Source organism: Dipteris shenzhenensis, chromosome 8, assembly GCF_047967505.1.
Source record: "Dipteris shenzhenensis isolate YYH24624 ecotype China chromosome 8, Dip_SZ_1.0, whole genome shotgun sequence".
NCBI classification, from domain to species: domain Eukaryota; kingdom Viridiplantae; phylum Streptophyta; class Polypodiopsida; order Gleicheniales; family Dipteridaceae; genus Dipteris; species Dipteris shenzhenensis.
The window spans coordinates 51,596,763-51,608,993 of NC_141603.1; the positions used below are offsets into that span (position 1 = coordinate 51,596,763).

The 12,231-nt window shown below is 47.6% G+C and overlaps 1 protein-coding gene across 2 annotated transcripts in view; it reads right to left on the reverse strand.

The window, feature by feature from the left end:
• ARP4 (actin-related protein 4) overlaps nucleotides 1-12,231 on the reverse strand; it is a 77,893-nt gene that overhangs the window by 19,465 nt on the left and 46,197 nt on the right. For both annotated transcript variants that reach the window (XR_015541390.1, XM_087377842.1), the window contains exons 8-10: nucleotides 5,714-5,763; nucleotides 5,434-5,488; nucleotides 5,074-5,151 (exon numbers count right to left, since the gene is read on the reverse strand). Coding sequence is in view for 1 of the 2 variants with exons in the window: in XM_087377842.1 (XP_087233968.1) it covers nucleotides 5,074-5,151; nucleotides 5,434-5,488; nucleotides 5,714-5,763 (183 nt within the window). In the remaining variant the exon portion in view is untranslated. The remainder of the gene's footprint in view (nucleotides 1-5,073; nucleotides 5,152-5,433; nucleotides 5,489-5,713; nucleotides 5,764-12,231) is intronic.

Below are 12,231 nucleotides of genomic sequence, written 5' to 3' on the forward strand. Positions count from 1 at the left end.
ACATGGCTAAACCTGGCAAGAAGCATTGGAATGCAGTGAAAGGTGTCATGAGATACCTAAAGGGTACACAGGACTTGTGTATATGTTTCGGCAGTCAAGATGCAAAAGTGCAGGGTTATACAGACTCTGATTATGCCGGTCACCCTGATACCCGGAAGTCTACTACCGGCTATGTTTTCACTTTCACTGGAGGTGCAGTGTCGTGGGTATCTAGAATGCAGCAATGCGTTGCTTTGTCTACTACAGAAGCTGAATATATTGCAGCCACTGAGGCGTGCAAGGAAGCTATATGGCTATCTCGGCTAGCGGCAGATTTGGGCTACTCTAGTGATACTCCATTGTTGCATTGTGACAGTCAGAGTGCCATACAGTTGGCACGAAATCCTGTTTTTCATGCAAAGACGAAGCACATCGACGTGAAGTATCATTTTATCAGGGAGGTGCTTGAGAACAGGCAACTTCAGCTTGTGAAAGTTCACACTGATGACAATCCAGCAGATCTGTTGACAAAAGGATTGGCTGCTGAGCGGTTTGCACACTGCAGACGGCTTATGGGTATAGGATAAGCAGACCAACTGGTCCTGTACATGATGATGTATATTGCTGTTTTTTCTTTTACTCTCTCTTATGGGCACACTGCCTTTAAGTGGGAGGTTGTTGGGGTAAAGGCACTGGCCACCCTTGTAACAGTATTAATCTAGTACTACTAAGTACACTAAGTACACATTGTACTTAGGTACTTAGTGGCCCTAGTCTTATCCATATATATACTAGTGTGTGTACTTGGGGAGGTACCACTCATTCCTTTATCCCCACCCACTGGTGTGTGACTACTGTGAGTGTGTCTCTCTACTCCCTACTCTATCTCTCCCTCACACTCTCCATCAGGACATTCCCCATCCAGATCAGCCATCAGGGACTGGCTCCAGTCCACTCTCATGCTAGAGGACGGCCATATCGAGGAGGTGGCCCTTATGGGAAGGGGCATCTTCTGGCTTAAACTCTCCAGTGCGAAATCTGCGAGCAACCTGATTGCTGGCTCCCCCACGTCAGTGGATGGAAAGATTATCATGATAGTCCCGTGGTACCGTGGATTCAGCGCAGCAGATTTTGATGCCCGGTTCCGTATACCTCGCCCTCCAGTGACGCTAGTTTTTCCTGGTCTTGCTGCTGAGCTGCGGCCGATTGTTAGGGACCTGGGTTCTCACTTCGGCTGGGTTATGCACGACACTTTGGCCGATGCGGTGACTACGGCAGGAGCCCCTTGAGTCCCTGTGGCTGTGGCGGATCCTGCGACTCTCCCGGCAGTGATCGAGATCGTGACAGGTGCCGGCAGCATCACCCAGAGCATGGTAGTCACCAGACAGCCAGGACAGTGTCTGAGGTGTCACGGCTTTGGACACCTGGCGGCTGCTTGCCCACGTTTCGCCAACTCTTCTCGGCCTCCCCCGCCTCCCCCCTCTCCGCCCCCTCCTCCCCCCTCCGGGCAGCCACGCCAGGAGGAGCAGAGGCAGCCGGAGCCCGGACCAGAGATAGCTGGCGGCTGGACTGAGGTTAGAAGGAAAAGAGGAAAGAACAAGAAGATTTCTGATAAAGGCAAGGAGGCAGAGGTTACCCCGCCTATAGCTGCACCTCAGAGACCCGACAGGCAGCCGCCCCAGGGACATGGGAGAGCATCTTCTTCGACGGTAGCCCGCCCTCCACAGCCTCAGGTCCCCCTCTCTTCCTCTCCCCAGCCTCTTCCCATCCAGCCCCAGCCCATCCCCCAACTGCACCCCTTGTCTCCCGACCCGCAGCTTCAGTCCCCTCATCCTCCTCAATCTTCTCCCCCTCCTTCTCAGCCCCAATTCCAGCTGCAGCCCCATCCCTCCCCCCCCCGGCCTCTTTCAGTTCTCCCGCAGAGCTAGCTGCTCCGACGGTTCCTCAGCCGAGGGCAGTTCCCGCTCCCCCTCCTTCTTCTCCTCCGCTAGCCGCCCCTGAGGAGTTTGAGCTGCCTATTCCCCAGCCTCCTCCCCCTCCGCTGGCAGGACACCCGGAGTCTACACCACCACCGGAGCAGGCTTCTCCGTCCGCTAGCCCCTCAATGGCAGACTCTGACGGGCCTCAACTTTAGGAGAGAGAGCTCCCCCGCGACTTTTACAGATTTGGCCCCTGGGACTACTTGGATGTGGCCGACCTCGGGACCTTCCCTGCTTGCCTCGACATCAGTATCTTCCTGCTCCGCAAAGGGGCGGATGGGAAGATAGCCGCCTTGGCCCCTAGGGATGGCCCTAGCTTTGCTTTCACATTCCTCAGCGACGGCACCGAGACCTGGACAGACGACTCGGTCTGGGAGGCTCTCAGGGAGCAAACGCATGCTCAGATTTGCTCCTGGATAGGCCCGTCCGGTGGGCAGCTTCTCGAGACTCAGTGGTCCGAGGGTGTCGTGCGCCTGCGATGGCGCTGCGCCGCCAAACGATTCAGACTGATTGTGATCCTCAGGCCCCCCCTGTCTTGGCCCCTCCCCCAAGATGTCAGAGCCTGGACGCCTCAGAAACTCCGTGCCTTCTACGGGATGTCCACCTCAGAGATCTCGAGCTGGCTCGAGAAAGCCTTCGTTCATGGTACCAAAGGCCTCTCGCCTTTGCTGAAGGTGTTGAAGGACGGGCAGGACGACCCCGCCTCCCCCTCCAAACCTTCCCATAAGCGCCAGCGCCTCTACTCCGAAATGTCAGCTTCTTCTTCGACCTCGACCGCAAGCAGACAGTTGTTCGCTGCCTCCCAGCCCTCACCATGAGCCTACACCTCGTATCCTGGAATGTGAACGGGTTTCACTCTTCTGGCACCCGTGGTCCCAGGAAGCTCATTTTGAGACAGGAACTTCAGCCAGCAGTGATAGGACGTTTGGATGTACTTCTGCTCCAGGAACACAAGCTTTCGGCGGCTCACTCCCGTAGATGCGGGAAGATCCTCCCTGGTCGCTCTCACACTTATTGGGAGCCCTTGATCGGCGCACTGGGGAGGAGTGGTGGTGTCTGTACTTCCGTGGGAGAGCAGCTAGCCCAAGGAGTTTTCGGTCATGGCACGTTGATTCCAAGTCGTGCCCTGTGGGTAGGCCTGGAATTGGAGGGCTCCAGAGTTGGAATTCTCAACATTTATGCTCCCACAGATCTCCGTTGTAGAGCCACCTTCTGGAGGACACTTACAGGGATTCTCCCAGACATGGATTCCTGGATTGTTGGAGGTGACTTCAACAATTTGGAGACCTTGGAGGACCAGCAGGGCAGAGGACCGGAGTTTACAAGTATGTCTCAGGCAGAGCAGTCCGCTTGGGACTCTTTTATCTTTGCGACAGGAGGAAGGGACTGTTGGCGAGACCCGTCCTTCCGACATTGGCACGGGAGTTTAGACTTCTCGTGGGGTTTCCGCAAGGAAGGAGGCAGACCATAGCAGGGTGGCACATTTGGACCTCGCGTTGCGCGCAGGTCCTCAGTGGCACCTCCTTATCGACTGCCCAAATCATGACTGATATTTGGTGCGAGATTATTCATACCCTCAGAGGCCAGTGGGACCAGATTCAGGGAGATTCGCGGTCCGGTCAAGAGAAGCGGAGACGCTTCCTCCGGACTTGGAACACTCAAGGCCTCTTCTTCGAGCAGACTTCGCAGGGCCTTCGGTGGCGCTACTCACCACCCCGATGGCTGTTCATTCACACTCGCCTTATCCCGACGTGAGAGAGTGATTTATTGTGTTACCTTTTAGGGCTGTGTCCGATTTGTGAACACAGCCCGTCAGCTACAAGCTGACCTTTTGTATCTTGTTCTCGAAGTAATATAATTAGCACTGTTTTTTCGGCAAAAAAATACATGTGGGATGTACTACAGGTTTGTACCACGGATTCGTACAATAAAGAATGTACGAACAACCTGTGCGTCAACGGCTGTACCAACGAGCTAAGATGCGAAGTTGTAGCTACGATGCAGAATTGTACAACTGTACAAATGCGCTGTGTGGCGGCTGTACAAAGGTATTACAACAAAGCAATTTATACTGAGGCACATCAGCGTACATCACTAAGCCAGCAGCAGTTGGAGCAAGTGGTGCACGGGTCACAGGGACGATCCGAGTGATGACCAAGCGCTGGCCCTCGTTTATTGAGCTCGCACAAATGGTTGCATCAATAACCAGAAGCCACTCCGACCCTTACTTCATCGAGCATCAGCTCAACTCCCATCTTCACCCATCAAGCGTTTTTCTTGAAAGGAAGATGCTTTGCTGGAGGACCTTCTTTTGAGGTGGAACCAGCTTAACCTACAAGATAAATAGGGATCTGATACCAAATGTTGGGAATGGGGGTGAGAGGAAAAAAACAAAACGCAAAGATGTATTAAGAATGCTAGAGTTGTGTTAAGAATGCAAGAGTTGTGTTACAAAAAATGGCCAATATATCCTTTATAAAAAGAGCTAACCCATAATACTTACCTTGGGGGAGAAAAACCTCCTAGCTCCCATCTAAACACCACACTACTCATCATCTAAACACCATATTCACTCAATAGATTGTCCTTTCTTCCAGTGTCTCCAACAATAGCATAAAGTGTTTCTTAAGCTCGCACTTGTTAGGATCCTTATCAAATCCTTTGATGACAATTGGTGACGAATGTGTTTTGTATAGGAATTTTGTGAAGCCCTTCTACCCGTAATATAATGCATATACATATAGATTTTTTTCACCTAATGTCATATCATCCAACGTGACATAAGATATGAGAATTTAATCAAGTATGAGGATCTTTGGGGGCCATTGAGGAAGGGAGAGAGACCAGTGGCAGAGTGTATTATTAGGAGGGGTTTGGTTTGTATTGGATGAGAGCTGGAACATATTCGCTTTGCACATTTGTAAGACCTAAAAGCTTTCAAGTCTTTACACCTACTTGGATGCAGCTACGAAATATTTAATTTTAGCTATGCTTTTGATAAAGAAAGATGCTGCCATTTTTCTCTTTTAAACAGAAGCTACCAACTAACATACAAAGGTGATCACTCTTGATTGTGAGACACATAAAAAAGAAACTATGGAGTAACTACACTTACCACCACTCCCTTGCTTTCGAGTGTTTTCAAAAGACAATCAGTAAGCACCTCCCCACCAATTGGAGATGTCACAATTGCCTACATGTGATGCAAACATTCTTCTAATTAAAACAAATTTATATAGCAAGACCTCTACTCAAGAAATCAATAGACATTATTAAATCATGTGAGTACGTCTGCAATGGAATAAATATAATCAGTAAAAGTGAAATTTCTGTGTACCAAAATTCAACATTCATTGTGTGTAAGCAGAAAGCCCAAGCTTTCCTAATCAATAAACCATTTTAAATTTCTAGCATTTTTACCTTTCAAAACAGGAACTTTTCATTTTAAAAAACCTTAAATAATACTATTTAATACCTTTTGAAGAACATAGCCATCGTGCACTGCCGCGACCGTTGTTGAGCCACCTCCACTACACAAGTGTCCAAATACTACACATCAGCAATAGCTAAAAATCATGATAATAAAAATTATTTGAGCATCCAAGCATGTGGTTATGGTCCCAAAGTACTAGCAAAAGACAAATTAATGAGGAGCTATGGTATTTTCAAAGCTAGAAGATGCAATGACATCTTGAGGAGCCCCAATCCGACAATATGCTCTTCTAGAATTGCTTAACCTAACTACAAACCCTTACCAATCTACCACCAATGACGTAGCTCGTCCTGTCGCAAAAGATGTTAAAACCTGCAAAAATGGGATTGACTATAAATCTCTCTCTCTCTCTCTCTCTCTCTCTCTCTCTCTCTCTCTGTGTGTGTGTGTGTGTGTGTGTGTGTGTGTGTGTGGAAAGAATCTGCAAAATCTGCCCCATAGGAGAAGTAGAAAATGAGCAGCATGTATGTAGAGCATACGCACACATCAAAGAAGGCTATGGGGAAAGTAGAGACCTAAAGAATCTGCTGGAGCAGCCAGTCAAAAGGCTAGGAAGCTACTTAAAAGATTTTAGAACATCGCAACAAGGTACTAGGTCTAGCTCACAAGCTAGCCCAACAAGTACTCACTACATGACAAAGCTGTAAGATTTTTCTCTTCAATGGATGCATAGTAGGCGAGAAGTTTTGAAACGCCAAGTTTCGAAACGTGTTTCAGGGTTTTGGAAACGTTTTGAGGCAAACCCGAAACGTCTGTAAAAACGTTTCGTGCATAATAGGGTTTTTTAATATATTTTTTTCCCAAAAATATTAAAACATTTTAGATTATTACCACAAGAAGTCCAAAACTTGAAAAAAACACATGAAACATAGTGCACAAACATTTGATATGTCACTTAGAAATTGAAATTGGATGCTTGAAACATATTACTAAATCCTAAAATCAGAAAATTAACAACACATCATTGTAGATTCAAGCATCAATGGTCATATTAAAAGATACATGGAATCATGAATTATGATTTATGTCCGTGCTGCACTTGGACGGGCTAAAGGAAAATGTACGGGTTGAAGGCCGATTTCAGTATACGGGCGGCAATTTGAGATGTACGGGTGGCAAAAATGCAAGGCGACACCAGATTTCCCAAAATTGGGTCAAATTGGGATTTTTTTAACATTGGGGGTTTTTTGGGGCTCCCGAAACGTGAGTTTCAGAAACAAAACGTTTCTGAAGCGTTTCGTACATTTCGGGATGTCCTGAAATGTGTTTCGGGTCTACTATGACTAGATATATGGGATCACTATTAGTTAATAGTGATTGCCAGCCCCATAGATCTTGAAGGGTCTCACGCAGAGCTACGACCAAGAGACGTACCAGGACTGCACGGGGGCAGCGCTCTATTGCTGACCTCATGCCTCCACTTCCATAGCCTCATCCATCCTGATGTCCTACTGCTGTTGATGATGATGATGATGATGATGATGGTTATGATGATGTCGACGATGATGCTGAGATTGATATATATATATATATATAGTCGAGATATGACTATGTTTGTACTTAGGATTTAGTACTGTCATTTTGCATTTTCTGCATTCTGCATTGGTATGGATGCTTGTTTAGTAGCTCCACTACCACAGCAGCTCATTGTAACAAGTTTTTCACAGTCTCATAGACCCATCGGTCTTCCGAAGACTTTAATAAACTCTCTCTCTCTCTCTCTCTCTCTCTCTCTCTCTCTCTCTCTCACCTCACCTTTGCTCAGATTTGTACTCTCATAGCACGAGGCAGAGTCGATGGACAGGATTTCCAGTATTATTTTGGTTCTCAGACTCCGTGACACCTGGACTTGTATCTTTGCATTGGCATATTGTACTCATCCCCCCATTTTGCACCCAGGGGCGGTTTCCTTGCATCTAGTTTACTTTGTATTTAGGCTCAGATTTGACATTATGTACTTTCACTTGCATTGTATTGCATAGCACTTAGATGATATTCGACGATGCCTCTTCTTTGTGGCACGTTGATTTTGTGCTATCTTGTATGCAGAGTTCTTGATGTCCCATGGGCCCATTTTGGCCTTTAGTGGACAATAATACACTTTCTTTCTTTCTTTCTTTCTCAATCAAGGATCCCCAGGAGCTGTCAACATATATACAAATGTGAGGGTGGTTGTCATATTCTGCATTTCCGCCATTATACACAGGAAATAATAGGGGGGTTGGTTGTTATTAGCAATGCCTGCCCGAGGATGCGTGGAAGACAAATGGGGAAAGCAAGCTTTGGAGAATGCCATGACAACATATTTATCAGGGACAACCAATAAGGCCGCGGAGAATGTACCCACTTGCATCAATAAAATTTGTATTGCCCTCATTGAGAAGGTGGAGAGCTTGGAAGCCACATGCTCTTGAACAGGATAAGAGACGAGACAGCAAATCTTTGAATGTACTTGTTAGAGGCCTACCGGGAGGGGATACCCCAATGGCGGACCAAATCTTGTTCACCAAAATGGAAGTCAATCTAACTTGTGAAGCAACCTGGAGAGTGGGTAGGATGGACACACTCGCAAGGCCATTGGTGGTGAGATTCCGGACCAAAGAGGACAGATCTGTTCTTATGAGCATGAGGGCAACACTGAAGGGTACCAGGACTTATCGAGATGATTATCTCACCCTCCTACAGCAGGAACATCGAAGAAAGGGAATGGTGAAAGTTATAGTAGCAAGACGAGAAGGGAAATGGGCTGCATATAGAGACGGTAAGGTCATCATTTACGAGAAAGCAAATAGAACAGAAAGCGAAAAGGAGGAGGAAGGTGAAATAGTCAGTATATGATGGTGTCGGGGCCTGGAGACAAGAATACAAAGCAAGATACAAATGGCTACATGGAATTGCAATGGAACCCTTTGATCTGACCCAAGGGGTTTCTCAAAGACATGCACTAACAAGGATGTGATCTTTTACACACAAACTCATGAGAGCCCCGAAAGAGAATCGCCTATAGTAACAGGATATATGTCGGGATCGGCCTACAGAAAGGAGATGAGGAGGGACAGTGGCATACGAGGCTCAACAGGAGTGGCAGTTCTTTATAGGTCGCATATGAGACCCTACATATCTATGATGAGAAAAGAGGAGCATGCACACCACATGTGGATTAGGATTCAACCAACTGGCACATGTTTGATTTACATTGCAGTATGCTACTTGCCCCCGAATACATCATCATCCGCACACGAGGTCAATGCAGAGGGTCACAGCCCATACGAGACGATATTTGGTGATATCTTCTTGCTAGAGCGAAAGATTAGCTCCTATACTGAGGCACATGGGCAGCGGGCATTAGGACAGGCGGGCTTTCGATGGTAGCATTCCATCCTTGGCCACATCAATCATTGAGGAGGCGAGATCCAAGTCCCAGAAAGTCTATGCTTGTTTCATAGACTTCCGGAAGGCCTTTGACAGAGTACCGCGAGCTTGCCTGATTCAGAGGCTTCAAGAGATGCAGATACCGCGAGTCATGATTTGGAATGTGATGAGCTTATATGAGTCTGTCAGAGAGAGGGTGCGTGCACTTAGTGGTCTGTCAGACTGGATTGAGAGCACAATCGGAGTGAAGCAAGGATGTCCCCTCTCTCCGACACTCTTTGGGCTCTACATTGATGAGATTACGACGTTCATTGACCGCTTAGGTGGAGAAAGATCCTTGCTTGCAGATTTGATGATACAGATATTACTATATGCAGATGACATAGTATTCATCTCCTCCTCTGCGGCAGCAAGTCTACAACGACACCTTGAGGCTCTTGAATCATTTTGTAGAGGGAGAGGGACTTGACGGTCAACCTTGGCAAAACCAAGGTTATGATCTTCACCACATCACGAGAGGTACTTCAGCAACATAGTTTCACATACCGAGGGGAGCCACTGGAGATAGTACCCATCTTGGAGCAGTTTTTGCGGGGCCTATCTTCACGATGACACATGCAGCTCAAGCACAACTCACACGAGGGCAAGGGGCTCTGGCACGGCTAGAGAGACAGTGCTTCCAAGCGCTCTTTGATACACTAGTGAAACCGACCGCCATGTCTACATTACCCTTTTGGGGATGTGAACTGCTGATATCTGAGTGGCGAAAGCTTGAGAGGCTACAGGTTACCATGGTGTCTCGGATGATTAGGAGTAAGCCATCAGTCCCTCACCAAATCATACAAGTTCACTATGACACCACTGCAGATGGATGCCATCTTCCAGATAGTGACATATCTACATACAAGTTTAGGCCCTACCTAGACGGAGACTAACTAGATTGAGCACTAGCGTCATCTCAACGGCTAGCTGAGCGCGGGGACAACAAAGCCTCCTATGCATGCATCTCCAAATGGTTTTGGTCTCAAGGCATTCAGATAGATCACATCCCCCCCTTCCAGTACAGTTTGGACTCCCCATCCCTTCAGATCCCACACGATGAGATCAACCATATCATATGGTTGGACCTACTTTAGTTATATACACATCACGAGCTTGGGGAGGAGACCAGGAGCTCCCCACCAAGATCTAGTTTTGGGAGCATGCCGTTGGTGTCGTTGCTCTTGAAGTATTGGCCTAGCTTATTAACCAAAATCTTTAGCAAGCATGTCTTCTCTGTGGGGACTTCCACTGCTTCAGCGGTCATCTCGAGGGGTGTAACTATCTGTCCACTCGTCCAATCGGATAGGTCTCTCCAAAGGATGGGATTTCCCCTCAATACCCATGCGCTGAGAATCGCCATAGGATAGATACAGGTCTTGTCTCACCAGTTGAGGATTGAGGCAGGGAGAGCCGCAGGTATAGCTAGAGAGCAACAAACTTGTAGACTATGTACACTAGTAGCAATGAAGACAAAGGAGCACTTCTATGTGTTTGCCCTACTCACTATGAGATCCTAGGGTGCTATCAATGCTTCTTTCAGGAAGGACACGAAAATGGTCCACTCTCTCGCTTGATCCACTTCTATGACCAAGTATGTGTTGGCCTCTTTTGATGGAGATGTGGAAACACAAGGAGACTCTATTACATCCTATCAGACAACAGGAGGAGACAGCACCACAAGGCACTGACAGGGCACAAAGGCACGTCACTGATTTTATGCCTTTGAGTCAGCCTCGAGGCACATTGGAGTAGAGGATGAGGAGATAGCCAACATGAGGGCAGCATGGATCAATGGACAGAGATGACACAGAGCATCAGAGCAAGTACCATAGAGGGTGGTCAGAGCACGCATGATAAAGGTCCAACCCACACTGCTCTACTCAGAGGAGACCGACCAACCCAAGGTGTCACCCTTGATGTGGCTCATCGTATACAGAGATGCCGGAGTCCAAGCCCCCTGTATCAGCAAGAGACATCTCGACAACTACAGATACACGTCATCTTTGCATCTCATTAGAGGGATACCACAACTCCCGGATATGTCCTTGGAGTCGCACTATCTATTGGACTCTCTTGAGAGCGTCAAAGAGTGGTTTTGAGGTTTTGAGTTTTTGAGATCATTAGTGTCACGAGGGCGTGATTTCTAGTGCATGCATGTTGGCCTGCATGTGGACAGGACCTTGGGAAAACAAGGGGCAAGGTCAAGGGTTGCTTGATGTACTAGAACCCCTAGCATTTGTGTCTTGGGGGAAAATGTAAGATCTAGGGCCAAGAGGGACCCAAAGAACCTTAGAAATTGAAGTTTGTCATTTAAATCGGTTCCACTAGAAGGGGCAAGGAGCAAATAAGCACTAAGTTGGTCATTGGTGTTGACCAACTAGAGCTTAGGCGCAAACTGCAGGCGTGGGCTGCCATGTGGCATGCCCATGCTTACCAAAAAGGAAAGTAGCCTTGGAACAACGTGGTGGGTTGGCGACGGGAAAGGAACCTCGTGAGAGTTGGATAGGCAGAGGATCAACGCACGGGGAAGAAACGGCAGCGCCATAGAATTTCCACGATGGGCAATCAACAAATCGGCTCCCGTACGGATCTATACACGAACCAGGCTGCCGTACAGACTGTACGGACATTCCGTACGTTGAGAACGTTCGTTTAGTGAGCAGACTGTACGGAATAAGGCTGCAGCTATTGCACGAGCTGTTTGAAGGAGTTTCTCTGCTGTAGTACGGGCTGGTTGAAGACCATGGGCTGCAAGGTGTTGACCTTAAGGTTGTACGGGCTGTACAACACATCACGATATGTGCGACCCGTAGGGTGAGAGACTATTGGTCATGACAGTCCTGGACAGTGGAGAAAGCTTTTGTGTGCTTTCCTTTTCTGCTTTGAGCAGATAGTTCGCTAATTGGGCATTAATGACACCTACGGGGAACTATGTGGCCAAGGGTGGGCTGCTAGTAACAGTTCCAAGCTGAGTGCAATCAATGTGGAATAGAGATGGATGCTCATTGCCAGGTTTAGTGAGAGTGATAAACAGTAATGACGATACAGGGTATATGGATGCCCAATGGGATGTGGAATGCCCCAATTGTAAGAAGGAATGTATCCTTTATGTAGCCTGGAATTCAGGGCCTCTCACTTAATTAGAGAAATATCGAAAGGGGCGCCAAGGTTTGGGGCCAATCTGTGTCTTTGTCTTGGTGCAAGGGCACTCTAGCTCCCAATCTACTGGTAATACTTTTGCTGAATTGTTAATGTAACAGTGTTGACTGGTTACTTGTTAGTTTACTGCCCTTAACTTATTGAAAGCCGGTTTCAATAAGTTAGCGAGACCTTTGCTTCAGACCATGGCTGCTTGTATGAGTTATT